The sequence below is a fragment of the Urocampus carinirostris genome, chromosome 3 (assembly GCF_059441175.1).
Source record: "Urocampus carinirostris isolate Australia breed hairy pipefish chromosome 3, RoL_Ucar_1.0, whole genome shotgun sequence".
NCBI classification, from domain to species: domain Eukaryota; kingdom Metazoa; phylum Chordata; class Actinopteri; order Syngnathiformes; family Syngnathidae; genus Urocampus; species Urocampus carinirostris.
Genome location: NC_142351.1, coordinates 21,513,475 through 21,528,626, shown reverse-complemented (window position 1 = coordinate 21,528,626; position 15,152 = coordinate 21,513,475). Strand labels below are relative to the sequence as shown.

Sequence of the window (15,152 nt, the reverse complement as noted above, 5' to 3'; positions counted from 1 at the left end):
ACAGCACAGTTCTATTTGCGTCATCCCAAAAATAATGTAGAGTTACAATCCACCATGTTATCCTTTTTCAGGTTGTGTTCATACTCCACAATAATTCAGGAGCACAATATTTTAGATAGTAAGGAACTTCCTTAGGTATTATGCTAGCATGTTAACCATATGCTCAATTGACACTATGTGATGTATTACCATAGACCCAGGCCACCACCACGCATTCCCAGAAGGCCTGCCACAAGAGAGTCATCCCGCTGGCCGAGTAGTAATCAAACAACTGGAACACGTACATTCCTCCCTGCGAGAGACGCAAAATGATCTGTTGTTAGATTCCGAAACCAATGCTCCGGCCAAGGATGACGGCAACAGACCTGGGTCACCATGGAGATGTCGATGATGAAGCACAGGAAGCAGCACAGGGCAACGGCGATTTCCCGTTTGTAGCGATATTCGTATTTACTGGGGAACAGATCCAGGATCCCCGTCACAAAACCCTCCACACCGACGAACTGATTGAAGCACACGGGATAAGGTGACAATCGCACCAATGGGAATTGTGTGTGTGCCTGTGCGTGTGTTTGTCACCTGACTGTCCAAACCAAGCAGCAACAACATAAAGAAGAAGAGCCCAGCCCACAACGGCGCCACAGGCATTAAAGATACTGCCTTCGGATATGCAATGAATGCCAGACCAGGACCTGGGTTGAGTGCATGCACAAACTCTCATAACTTGTTCCCAAAAGATCAATCCAGCTAACATAAAAAAACTGATTTGAAATACTAACCTGACTCGGCGACCTGTGAAATGTCAACGTTCTGCTCGGCCGCCATGAAGCCCAGGATGGAGAACACAACAAAGCCGGCAAAAAAACTGGTTCCGCTGTTTATCAGTGCCAGTACAAAGGCGTCCCTGGGGATGTGAAGAACACACTCACTGAACGGCGGACCACCACAAGGCAGCTGTACGCATTATCCCGCTACACGTACTTGTAGCAGTCGTTGTTGAAGCGGTTGTAGCTGCCGAGAGCTGTCAAAGCCCCCAGACCGATGGCGTATGAGAAGAACACCTGCGTGCCGGCGTCGATCCACACCTATGTGGTTCATAATAGAAGATGACTATCTCAATGCATAAATACATACAACATGCAGTAAATCACAAAAAGGAAAATTTGGCATAGGGTGACAAAGGTTCACGCTTGAGGGACTAAATTGAGGCTAATAAGACTAAACTTCCTCATCAGCTGTGTCAGTGTTGTGACAATGACACAATTCAGTAAATATCACTTATTTGTGAGCAGAATTGGGTAGGGTTACTTTAACTTGATCACTTTCAATTACTTTTGGATTACTCCAATATCAAATATGCTAATAAAAGACAAAATAAACTAATTATGAATAAAATTACTAAATTTTGTGCAGGCTTGGGGAATACATGGAACGGCAAAAATGATGTCAGCAAGCTGTTTAGGTTTATTTTGATTTTGTTTCTGTCGCATTTTATGTTAGTTTTGCCGGAGATCAAAGAGATCAAAGCCAGGAGAGAAAGCTTACCACGTGTTGTGAGTCATAATTTTATTCAGATTTAGTTTCTTTTGTCTTTTATTAGCATATTTGGTATTGGAGTAATCCAAAAGTAATTGAAAGAAATCAAGTTAAAGTAATCCTACCAAACCCTGTTTGTGAGACTATGAAAACACTTTCACTTGTTTGAGCAAGTGTTGCCTCAAAGTCATTTGATCACTTCTGCTGTCTTAAACTGTTGATCTCAGTTCTAAAATCATGCATTTCTTCCGTTTTTTTTCTGTCGTTCTCCCATTGAACGAGTATTGGACCCACACACACCCTCGAGAGTGAAAAAAAAAAAAATAACATTAGAATTTGATTATGGGACTGCCTGAGATAATATGCCCTCTCACGGTGAAGCACTCTTTCAGCAACTAAAAAAACATTTATTGCCCCATATAAAAACAGCCGAGGCGACGACAAAGTTTTCTCTGGATGGGACTCTTCTTTCTAACCCCCAGACCTTCCCTAGGAACTTTATCCTTAATTTGGACTACAACATTTGTTAAGGACTATAGACTGTTTTTAGGAAGCTGGTATCCCGTCCCCACACTAAAATCCTGATTTTGAAGCACCACCTTTGCAATGTTCGACACTTTGTCACTGGGACCTTATTTCTACTCCAATCTTTTTATAATGACCACTCTTATTGTTCGGACCACAAATTTCTTGCACATTCCTTATGGACAAGACCCATGTTAGAAGACTGGAATTTTCCCTTAAGTGAATGATCTGTTTCCTTGACTAAATGCCCTCAGTGGACGATGAATTCTGGTGTAAGCTTGAAACTTTACTAAGACTACAACTGGAGCGGTTCGCAGTCGAGTTTAAACTACCTGGAATGAAGATGAGCACCTCCAAGTCCGAGACCATGGTTCTCAGCCAGAAAAGAGTGGCTCTTTTTACGGGTAGCCTAGATGGTAGGGCGCCCGCTCCATAACTGGGAGGTCGCCGGTTCAAGCCTCGGCCGAGTCATACCTAAGACTTACAACACTGGTACTCATTGCCTCCCTGCTTGGCGCTTGGCATTAAGGGTTGGAATTGTGGGGTTTGGTCACCTAATGACTCCCAAAACGGCAGTTGGGTCTAAAATGGCGGCGCCCTGTTTGGCTGCGGCTGCATCGGCTCGCTACAGTTTAACTGTACGGGTCAGGTGTATCGACATTTCCTTCTGTGTGCATTGTTACAAAGAATGACAATAAAAGTAAATTCTATTACTATCCTATTTCAAAATGTTCCTGCCCCAAGTGGAGGAGTTCAAGTATCTTGAGGTCTTATTCATGAACAAGCATGGGTTGGAACGGGAGATCGACACACTTATTTGTGCAGCGTCTGCGGTCATCCAGTCATGCGGTCCCTGTACTGGTCTGTTGTGGTAAAGATATGAAGATATGTTGCTACCCTCACCCACGAACTGTGGGTCATGACTGAAAGAACAAGATCATGGATACAAGCGGCTGAAATGAGTTTCTTCTGGCGGCTGGGCTCTCCCTTATAATTAGGGTGAGAAGTTTTGTCATCTAGGAGGGACTCAATGTAGAGCTTGTGCTCTTCCGCATCGAAAGAAGCCAGCTGAGGAGGCTCGGGCATCTGATAAAGATGCCTCTTGGACACCTCCCTTGGGATGTCCCACCGGCAGGAGGCCGTGGGGACTACCCAGGACACGCCGGAGAGACTACATCCATAGGCTCGCCTGAGAACACCTTCGGATCCCATCGGATGAGCTGAATGAAGTGGCTAGGGGTAGGGAGGCCTGGGCTTCCCTGCTGCTGCTGCTGCCCCCGCGACCCGAACCCGGAAGATAATGGTTAGATGAATGGATGGATATTTTAGATACTTATTGTTTTCTCTTTGGACTACTTAGAAGAACTGAACTAGAGATTTGTTTGGCTGCTTATAATATTTAATTGGGGCATAAATCTTATATTAATTTTTCTCTGGAAGCACGCTTCCTGGACGATTACATACCTCTGTGCCTTCTAGTACTCAAAGGGCTCAACCTTATCTATTAGTGTTACTGCCCAAAGGACCATAACCTTGACTTGGGTCAACAATCATCTCTTCAAGTCAGAACCCTTAGTTAGGACTAGAACATTTCTGTGAGAATTTTGTGAGAACATCAGACAAGCACCTCAATAGTTTTTTTTCTCCTTTGAACACCACCTTGGAAAAAAAGACCCTAAAATCAGATTTGAACTTTGCTAACAACTAGTATACTCTCTTAAGACTTTGTCTATTGCAGCAAGAATGTCTCATCAGAGGGATATTAAACCTTTAATTAAGGCTATCATCTTTTTCTCAAGCAGCCAAAACAAAAACAATCTTCTGCTATGAGTGAGTTTTCTTAAGAATAGGAACATATATTGGAAAAGGACCATGTTTTTCACATTACGATAACACTGTATTGAGATTACAAACCCATCTCTAATGACAAGATTGTCTTTTTCAGGATACATTGATTTTGTGCATTGCCAGAAATGTTGGAAGCAGTATAAAAAAAAAAATTCTGAAAAAAAATCACCATTTCACCAGATGATGGCAGTAACCATTTGGCAATCTTGCCCTTGGCTTTTTGTGAGAATGTTTACCCCTCCCATTTCTGACTGTAAATAAAAAAGGGAAAGTTGATTGTGAGGGCCACCGCTTCCAAGGGAAATTGGAGTATTTTTCACCGAAATCTGAAACAACTGCATCTGCCTAATTTGCCAAAAGTCTGTGGCTGTTTTCAAAGAATAAAATATCAAGAGGCACCGACAGACAAAACATGATGTATACAAAAAGCTACAAACGGTAAATGGTCTGCATTTATATAGCACTTTTCAAGTCCATGAAGACCTCCCCAAGCGCTTTACAATGTGCTTCACACTTATCCATTCACACACACACTCACACACTAATGGCGGCCATGCAGCCATGCAAGGCGCCGACCTGCTTATTGGGGGCCTTAGGGATTCAGTGTCTTTGCCCAAGGACACTTCGACATATAACACGGAGGAGCTGGGATTCGAACCTGCGACTTCATCCCAAGATGAGCGCTCTACCTCCTGAGCTATACCTGAAAGCTAACGCTGTAGAAACGTGATGCAACTGGAAGTTGTTTTAACAGCACAGCAGCACTTTTTCACGAGACTTCAAATGACAATGCTACAAAGGCAATCTACGAGGTTGCGAAGCTTATTGCCAAGCACTGCAAACCTTTAACAGAGGGTGAATTTATCAAAGACTATTCAAATAATGCCAGGCTGAATAGTCCGCCCTCACACATTTTCAGTTTACCAAATCTGGCCCGCTTTCATGAAATGTTTGAAAACACCTGGTATAAGGCGACTAAAGTCCAATCTACGTTTTGTGACGTCCAGTATTAAGACTGACCTGAGCTTCCTCCAGTTTGGACCAATCAGGTTTTATGTAATACATGATGCCGTCGTACGCTCCAGGCAGAGTGACTCCACGGACCAGCAGGATGATCAGCACCACGTACGGAAAAGTGGCAGTAAAGTACACAATCTGAAAAGAAAAGTATTAGCACCATCATTTGTCTGTGTGCGTAATGTTCCAAGACAGAAAATTCAGGAAGAGGAAAGGTGATTCATGATAAAAAAAATAAAGCCTGTCTTTTGTAAATCAGACTGTAGAAAAATTGGCATATTTTATATGTCAGTGTCTGCAACTGACAATTTCCATTGACGGGATTTTTTAAGAGTTGACGGGGAAATTTTAAGGTCGTCTATCATTTTGACGGGTTAAAAATTGGGACATAAACCATAGCAGCAGTGCATGCTTAAGAATCTAGAAGCACTTTAAGAGAAAGAGGCAAAGAGACAAAGAAGGATGATGACGGGTGGATAACAAAGACAAGAAGGAGTTCGAATTGACATTACAAGAGTTTAGTACAGTATGGAATTTTTTTTAGTTAAGCATCCACACATTGTTTGAGTATATACATTTTTATAAACATACATCTTAGCTTAGAGAAGCCCAGCCTAACTCGAACATAACGATTGCCGTTTAAGCTCGGCCCGAAATTTTGGTCAGGGCGGGCTCGGACTAAGGCTTTGGCTTAAAAGCTTACCTCCAGTGGAAACACAGACTTAATGAGTACATAACATGACTTTAGGATAGTTTTTGGGTAAGAAACCGATTTTCATTTCCTTGAATGTGACCTGAATTGAGTTTGAGCTTTGTCAAGCGGCTCATGTGGCATGATCCTTTACGACTTGTTTTTTCATCAACGTTTATTTTTACTGCTCTCATTCGTGTGTGTGCGTGCGTGCCCCCATTTACCCCAGTCACCTTGAACACCTCGTATAGTTTTGAGATGTTTGTATAGAGAGCCAAGCTCCGTGAGATCGTACACACGCATGCAGTGCATGATGTTATTATCAAAGGATTGTATTACTCACCGTTTGACGTTCTAGATAAGCACAGATACACACAGACCATCCAGCTTTTTTTAAAATCCGGCCCTCCTTTAATTTACACTTTTCAAAAGTACTGCAATGTCTTTTTGAATTAGTTTACTGATGTGTTCACAGAACTCTGTTTATAATTCATGTTTTTTGGTTATTGTTTGTTGGATTTGCACTTTTACAACCTCCATCCACAAATTCATTTTCGATCCTGCTTGTTGTAGGCAGGGTCACAGGGTACACTTTGGACTGGTGGTAATCACCGGTTAAACTGTCACCGTTTATGTACTGCAGTGGCTCCAATGATCATTTTCCGGGTTCAGACTTAAGCAAAATCATATCAAATTAGTTAAAAACCACATATGATAACTAGATCCAATACAAATTTAATCAAAGAATTACGAAAAAAGGTTAAAGAAGAGAAAATAGGGGCTATGGTGGCAATCGGGAAAATCTGGAGTTTTGCAAAGGGCCAGACACACTTTATTTGCTGCTGTAAAAATAATCGCGAAGGCTAGTCAGTACATATGTGCAGTAGACTTTAGTGCCGTGTTTCCCAACCATTTTTGAGCCATGATGCACTTTTTTCATCAGAAAATCTCGAGGCATGCTTTGTCAGAGTGCTCTGTCATGTGTGTATGTTCTCTTAGCATTGTTGGTACTTGTCCTTATATGGTTGGTATATTATTGTGATGAAATTGTCTCTTGCCAGTATCAATTAGCTGCACCGCTTATCCTCAGTAGGGCGTGCTGGAGCCCATCCCAGCAATCATCGGGCAGTGGGCAGGGGACACCCTGAACTGGTTGCCAGCCAATCGCAGGGCACACGTGGACAGACAACTCACTCATTCACACCTAAGGACAATTTGGACCGGCCAATTCACCTGAAATGCATGTTTTTTGGAATGCGGGAGGAAACCGGAGTGCCCGGAGGAAACCCACGCAAGCACGGGGAGAACATACAAACTCCGCACAGGAAGTCTGGAGCTGGATTTGAACCCACGCAGGAGGTTCCCATGACATGAACTGTGCCGCACATGCCCTAACCACTGCGCCGCCGTGCTGCCCTATATATATATATATATATATATATATATATATATATATACACATTTGCTGCTATTCGCCACTCTCAGAGTTCTACCTGGCAAACCAGTGCATAAGCGTGAATCCTGGGATGCTCCCCTTCCCGCTTTGTAAACAGTCTACTGTACGGTACTGCTGCGAATAACTATCATTAACAATGGACCCCACGAAAGACATGCAAAAAAATGGACGAACTAAACCATCAAACTATTTGTTTGTTTGTTAATGCAACATCCATCGCAGCCTGGTCATCCTGGAAGGGGGATTACCTCATGTGCGGTTCCTTCTCAAGATTTCTTCGTTTTCCTCATGCTGAGGTTTTTGAGTTTTTCCTTTGCCCTCATGTAGGTTTTAGATGAGGGTATGGTAGTTTGCTATAGTCTGTGGTGTGTGCAGCCCTTTGAGACTCTTTGAGACTAAGACTCTTACAGTGCAAAATGTGAACAGACTATGAATATTTTTGCATCGTTTCAGTTGTAAACTGAGACTGTTTTACACGAAGTACAGAAACAACAACGTATACGGATTGTTTGAATTCTAGGTATTTTAAATTCTTCATAGCCTCTCAAATGATGAGCCCTTTCTTGAATTTCAAACATTTTCTATAAATTTACGGGTAACATTTGGTTAAAAGCTTAAAATAAGATTATAACAGTGTTATACTTGACATAGACCTAAAATTTTAGCAACTTAGACTGTAGAAACATCTCATGTCCTATTGTGTGATGTCATAACTGGAATACACACACCATTTTCATGTGACGTATTATGTAACACTGATCCACACACACACACACACACCATCTCTCAGTCACGTCCCACTGCAGAATAAATGACCCCTCCCCCCTCACAGAGGACAAATCACTGATGCCCGCGTCACAACCTCGCCAAGTCCCTGTTAGGGCCTCCTCTCGGCATCGTTGCCATGGGAATGCTTAGCCCTCCACGTGACTGCGTGCGGGTAGCGCGCACGGGGGTTCGTGTTCGGGTTTTGAGTTTGACCCGCTCAGTCGACTTTCCCATGCGTACTCGCACCGGATGTGAACATACACACGATGGCAGGCTATGCATATCACACCTAGGCCTTCAGTGATGTCCTACTTAGTCCGGCTTGTACTAATATCCATCTATCCATCATTTATTGCTGTGTTTCTCAACTGGAGGGTCGCAACCAAAAAGTGGGTCGAGAACCGGTTTTAAATATGGTTCTGCCTTCCCTTGGCAAAATAATGCTAGAGATTTTTAAAAAAAACATGCCGCCCCCAACTTGCACCAATGGTTGACCATACATTTTAAGCAGAAAGAACAGGAAAAAAAAACACTTGAAGATACATATTTGCTCTCTCGGCCCAGGTCTCAGCAATAATACACTGGGGATAATGGATCAAGGCCAAAACAGTGGAGTTCATTCTAGGCAGGCCACAGTGGCACGCCTCGGCCGAAAAAAAAGTGCAGTGCCGAACTTTGTTCTTAGAAATAGTCAACCAGGGATAATGGACCCCGTTTCATTTCATTTTAGACGGCTTGAAACAGCACGCCTCTCGAAAAAGTGACTTCTGCTGGTCCCCGCTTGCAGCAATATGGGATTGGGAGTAATGGATCGGGGCTACACAAGTGCAGCTCATTTTAGGCGGGAATGAATACAAACAAAGAGCCACCAGGTCTGACAAAACTGTGCTCTGCCAGTTCTTGCGCACAGCAATATGTGATCAGGGATAACCGATCGTGGCTGCAAAGGTGCAATTCATTTTTAGTGGACAGAACAGCAGAAACGAGCCACAAGGTCTGACAAATATGTTGCACTTTTTCTTTTTATCGATTGCGCATATTGCGTCTGTAAAAATGGCTGAGGTTTTGGATTTTATTAAAATGCAGATAATTGAGCAATAAAGGAAATATTACAATTTGAAGTCGTTATCGTTTTTCTGGTCATTTTGTTTTCGTAATAAAAGGTGAATATATCCTACTATCTTTAGTTTACACTGCACAATTTTTTTCATTCAATAAATTTGAAAAGTGGATATTTTCTCTTGATTCGGGCCATAGCTAGTAATTAGGGTGAGATGCTGGGTTCTGAAGTCAGACCAGTTGAGAACCACTAAATTATAGCGACACAGTCCAAGAAATCCTATACAGAAGCACACGTGTGCATGACTGAGAGTCACATAGCCTCATTCGTGTACAACACAGGCTATTTCCGGAGCATTTAAATATTAATAAACCTGAGTCGGCAATTAAAATGTATCACTATTAAAAAAAAAAAATAAGAGAATTTAAAATCATCCTTCAAGTTTTACTTTCTCGTGAGATTTTGATTCCTTTGAACGGTCTGTCTCGAAAATGGCTTTGCAAGTATACAGTATCTTTGACCAAATATTCATTGTCATCAACTTCAGCCAGAGTGGGTTGAAATGATAAACATGACACATTTTTATCATTTTTATCTTTAAAAAATCCATGATGTAGCACGGTTGTTGGTGATAAGAATGAGTGGAGAGGTGTTGTAAAAGATAGTGGGATGTTTGGGCGCGTTCTAAGGGATGGGCAGGGCACCCGTATGATACGGCAGGGGTAAACCAGTGAAAGCTGTCGGGCCCTGCTGTTGAACAGAAGAGTGTGTTGTGTCACCCTGACCTGAGTGACATGGCCGCTTTCTTATGTCCCGTTTTATCTGGAGGGACGAACACATCACCAAGTTGGGTGCCAAGGTACTTAACTTGTTAGGGTCTTTGGGCATTTGGGTTGGCCATGGTCCCAAAATGTTTGCGTGTGTTTTTTGCTACTTTTTCCCTTTTTTAATTTTCTTTGTTTTTGTATGTGTGGTCACCCCTCTCTAGGGATATGACCAGGGTAGATAGATAGATAGCACGGTTGCTTCGCATAGCGCTGCCTTCTCTTAACTCAGCGCGTCTCAATTATTTTCTGTTGCAGCCCCACTTGAAAGAAAAAATCCAATATATATATACAGTATATGCATCAGATCACCAACATTAACTGAAAAGCCCAATATTAGAAATACTGCAAAACAGAAATATATTAAATGATTAGTGCTGACTACTGATGATAATAATAATAATAATAATAATAATTTCCTTGTATTGTCATTCTGTGTAACAATGTACACAGAACGAAATGTCGATTGCACCTGACCCGTTGTAGCGAGCCGATGCAGCCGCAGCCAACAGAGGGCGCCGCCGACCACTTTTTAAGTATACATGAATAAGCATACTTTGCAATACACAGCTTTTTGAAGCAGGACCAAGCAAATCATTTGCTCAATAATATGATAGCAACCGTCATGGAAACAAATATTTAATTGCAAGTTTGATCTGCGGATGCGCACACCTGATGTGTACGTTGAGTCTGCGTGAAGCAGGAAGTAAATTAACAGAGTTACAATCCCAGAAAAGTGTGTTAATGTGTCTTTTCCATATTTTGAAATCATTCCGATGTTATTGAAAACATCGCACCAACAACGCTCGTTGGTTTACTGACGTAGGAGCCAGAAAAGGGATTATTGTCGGGACGTATATTTGCGGTTGGGATCACTAAGGACCAAATTGTAAAAAAAATTAAGTCTCACGTGAGATACAGAAAGGCATCACCAAGAGATGGGTCCTCTGCATCAGCGCTGCAGGAGAGAAGGTTATTTGACCCTTTTTACCCTGATCGATCAATATTTATTTTTTGAATCATCACATAATATTGGTGGGGACAAAACAAGTGCCTGATATTGTTGGTAACACAACACCTCCGTGCAAGCCAAATATCCACCTCTCAGCACGTTTTGCTGAAAAGGACTCAAGTGTAATTGGGGTGTCATGTCTTCAAGTGACAGTCTAATTTATTTGCCTTTCGTGCTGTCCACTGCCCACATTTTTAACATAGCAAGCACGCCGGGGGAAGTTAAAAAAAACAGTTCCCCTGATTCCAAACCTGCCTGCGCCCCAATCGACGGAGCCTCGCACCCCACTATTAAAGGAGCCACTGGCTTAACTCAAGTGAATAACCTCAAGTCGTGTGCATGTCACTTCTTCTTCACGTTTAAGCGTGGTTGGCGCCATCACTTTGTTGCATTACTGCCCCTTGTCCCGTTCAATATGAGGCCTTCTAGATGGCCTTAATGTCGCCATAGCAGGATCTGATTGGCTATTGCAAAAATCTAAGACTGACATTTGCTTAAAGTGCTCAAACCCCAGCACTGTTGATTCTGAGGGCCATGGGCAAATTTAATACAGGCTGACAACAGGGGATAGCTGATAAAAACTCTGACCTAAAATTACTGCAAGGTGTGTAACCAAATGGATAAAATGTATGATGTAAAGTACAAAATATGGAGAATAATCTTAAACATTAATATGCTTTGGAAAAATACATTTAAATCAAAACTAACATGTGTTACAATTATGATGATTGTGTCAGAGGGCCCACCATACACACACACAAACACACACAATTTTACATAACTCATTTTTGACGTCACTGAATGGTAATGCAAGCGGTGTGTGTGTTTGTGTCATTTCACATCAGCATGTTTTGGCTTGCTTTTTACCTTTCCAGTAGATTTGACGCCTTTCCACACGCAGAAGTAGATGAGCAGCCACACGGCCATCAAACACAACATCAATTCCCAATTGATGTGCCCTGGATCATCCAAGCCAGATGAGATATTTAAAACTTTGTTCCTGCACAGGGACAGAAACACACAAATTGCACAAAGTCATGCATTACAGTTCCTTTAGGCGGACACCAGTCTCAATGGGAGCATATTAATTGCATGGTGGTCAAGATTATTATTACCCAGGAAAAAAAACAGATATCAGGCTTCTAGTAGGGGGCTGAATCCCTTATTGGGTTGCGGGCCAGGCCCTCAATGGCCTGCCCTTATTGACTGGTGTGCCTGTAGGTGTCATCCAATGGCACTCTATGTGGCAAGTTAAACTACATGGCACATTATCCTCACATGAAATTTTTTTTGTTTTGTTTTCATTAAACTTGATAAGCCTCACAGAAAGTGACAGGGCTGACTGGGAACATTTGATTATATGTGTAGAGTATTCAACGTTTAGTCAGAATTCCGTTTTTCAAAGGCAGAAAACAATCAAACAATGTTAAAACATGTGAAGTGAATACTGTGTTTTAAGTCTATCCCATAGATATGTTATCTGACTGATACTGGTGGAATGTGAGGTTGGGGGGGGGGGGTAAATAGCTTGCATGAGCGCACCAAAGGCTGCTGTGACAACTCCACCACAGGGGGTCCACCCTCTCCGAGAGACCAGAACCTAAAGCTGGTGCACGTCTCACCTCACAAGGCCAGTCTGAATTTGACCAGCAAGAAGAGGGCATATCCTAACAAGAAGAACTCGATCAAAACCCTGGCCAGTTAGAAAGCCCCAAAAAAGGGTCCTGACCAAGTCTAAGCTCAACAAGCAGCCAGAGAACCTTGCCAAGTCAGCTGCAAAGCTTGATCAAGCTAGCGGCCAATTGGTGGGACAAAGCCAGCGACCTCAGAGAAGACTCAAGCCACCAGCAGTCAACCTCTGCTTCAAAATCCTGCATCCTGTGGTCCTCTTCCCAACCGGGTCTCAAGCCTACCATGATTCTTCATCACTCGACAGCCGAGGACATAAAGACTGGGCCGTCATCTTCATCAAAGCAGAACTTTCCAGAACAGCTCGTTGTTGCTTAGTATTGGTATTGGTGTGACGTAAAGGGGGGAATTCTATCAAAATATAATATTGTAATAATCAAGTTTCTGTTGTTTATCCAAATGCCAGTTAAGGTTCTCAACCTCCAGTTGTCTTTGTTTTATTTTCTTATTTTTATTTTGTGTTATATTCAAACTTCTTCAGTAGATGATTAGTAAAAGAAAAGTACATAAATCTAAGAATGTCTGTATCTTGTTTAAAGTATATTGACCGATCAAAACGGTGAAAAGAATTCACCTAAAGTGTGTGTAGGCACCCTTCAGAATAACTAAGCAAGGTTTTTCATCCGTTTTCCTGAAATAATGATCTAAAAACGTATGTGTTGCCCTAAAAAGGCCAGGCGAGTTTTGAAAATAATAAACTGGGCTCTTTAATTCAATTGGTCAGTAAATTATTTGTTAGAATTATTTATTTACCACCTATATTCGCTACATATGTGAGAACCTGCGCTAAATGTCAATTAATCCACAGTAGGTGGAGAATGCCTTTACCTGGATTACAGCCAATGGTAGATAACATATTATATTTCAATGTATAACTTCAAAAGTAGCATCAGAAAATATTCTTGTTCAATTACCAGACAATTTTGCTCTTTTGACGTTCATGTTATTTATCTCATTACATTTTGATTTTTTAAAAATAATTCTTACACAAATTTATGTTTCATTATTTTTTTAATAAAAAATGCAAACATTTAGAAAATATATAAATAAAATTACTTGAATGAACTGCACTTTGAAAAGCAAAAAATTGTGTTTATTTCAATATTTTCTTGTCTATCATATATATTAGTTGTTGTTAAAAGGGAATTTATTGCTTAAAATTAATCTGTATTTGTTATTTTAAAAATCATTTTGTAGTAAACTAGGAAATAAGAATAGTTTTCATTGAAATGAAATGATCTGCATTTATTTAGCGCTTTTCAAGTCAATGACTTCCCAAAGCGCTTTGCATTCTGCTTCACATTTCCCAATAGCGGCTGTGATCTCTGAAGCCATGTAAGGCGCTAACCTGCTTATTGGGGGTATTGGGGGTTCAGTGTCTTACCCAAGGACACTTCGGCATGTAACACGGACAAGCCGGGATTCGAACTGGGATCCCTTAATCCTAAAACAATCGCTCTACCTCCTGAGCTACTGCCGCCCCGAAAAAATAAGTAAATGTAAATACAAAGTTGTGAATATAAAAATACAATAACATAGAAGGTGTTGAAAATAAATAGAAATAGTTAAAAAGTAACGAGAAACCCCAGAGTTTTGGGGAAATTTAGAAAATGAACACCTGGTGTATTTAAAACCATATTGGGATCTTAATGGGCTCTTTATGTGAACTAAAACAGAGCATATTGTGTCTGCCATGTAAAAGTTTATTTTTTGCTTAAAAAACTGAGCTACGCTGTTCAAACGTGAGCACTTTTTTGTTAGACCACAAACAACTACCTGAACTTGGTTTCCTCCAATTCTTTCTCAAGGTTACATATTTCATTTATCTTAAATAAAATGTGTATTTCTATTCTATTTTAATTTGACTTTGATTACCATAATTGGCATTGGACTCATCCAAAAGTAGTTGACAGTAATCGAGTTAAATTAATCTAATATTATAGTATTTGGATTACGTAACTGATTACATTTTTCACCAGGTAACTAGTAACTGGATTATATGTTCCAAGTACCTCTCCCAACCTTACATACAGCTCCTTCAATAGACGCATTTGACGCTTAGTGATGCGTTACTCACTCCCAGAACTCGATGATTGGCGATCTGGCCTGGCCCACTTGGGCGCAAGTGAGGTTGCTGCCGGCGATGGTGGCATTGGCACTGGCGTTGTTGCATTGGTGGAGGTCAAAAGCGTCCACGCAGGTGGGCGTGTTCCAGGGATTGTCGCACGAGGACCACGGAAGCTGCGAACTGAATGACTTGATGAGGTAGTAGAAGCCCCACGCCAGCACCATGATGTAGTACGTGTTGCAGAAGAAGACGATCACCATGGACGCGTATCCCAGACCTGATCGTAGCCCCAGAAACTCGGTTATTTTACATATAATGCCATTTAGAAAATGAGATGAATGTGCTAAGCTTTAATGTGAAATGTTGAATGTATCACTCTCTATTATGTTGGTTGCCCCTTATTTTATCAACATATTCACTTTCTTTTTTGCAATGTTTTTTAATTCACTAACCTGAGCTTGAGTAATGTTTGAGGTGATTTCACTAATTGTTTGGTTCTTTGGATGCAAATGTGAATACAATGGGGTTGAGTTCTGTTGATAATATAGTCCCACATATTATCTATGCTGTTAATTGTTAGGGCAGCACGGCGGCACAGTTCTGAGGTCATGAGATTGAACCTCCTGTGCGTAGTTTACATGTTCTCCCCGTGCTTGCG

The 15,152-nt window shown here is 41.4% G+C and overlaps 1 protein-coding gene across 1 annotated transcript in view; it reads right to left on the bottom strand.

Moving 5' to 3' along the window:
- The window catches only part of slc6a8 (solute carrier family 6 member 8), a 42,752-nt gene that overhangs the window by 15,365 nt on the left and 12,235 nt on the right, over nt 1–15,152 (bottom strand). Inside the window, exons 3-10 of the mRNA XM_088331015.1 lie at nt 14,504–14,771; nt 11,605–11,737; nt 4,930–5,064; nt 982–1,085; nt 780–904; nt 580–692; nt 366–503; nt 190–292 (exon numbers count right to left, since the gene is read on the bottom strand). Of these exons, the coding sequence (XP_088187141.1) occupies nt 190–292; nt 366–503; nt 580–692; nt 780–904; nt 982–1,085; nt 4,930–5,064; nt 11,605–11,737; nt 14,504–14,771 (1,119 nt within the window). The remainder of the gene's footprint in view (nt 1–189; nt 293–365; nt 504–579; nt 693–779; nt 905–981; nt 1,086–4,929; nt 5,065–11,604; nt 11,738–14,503; nt 14,772–15,152) is intronic.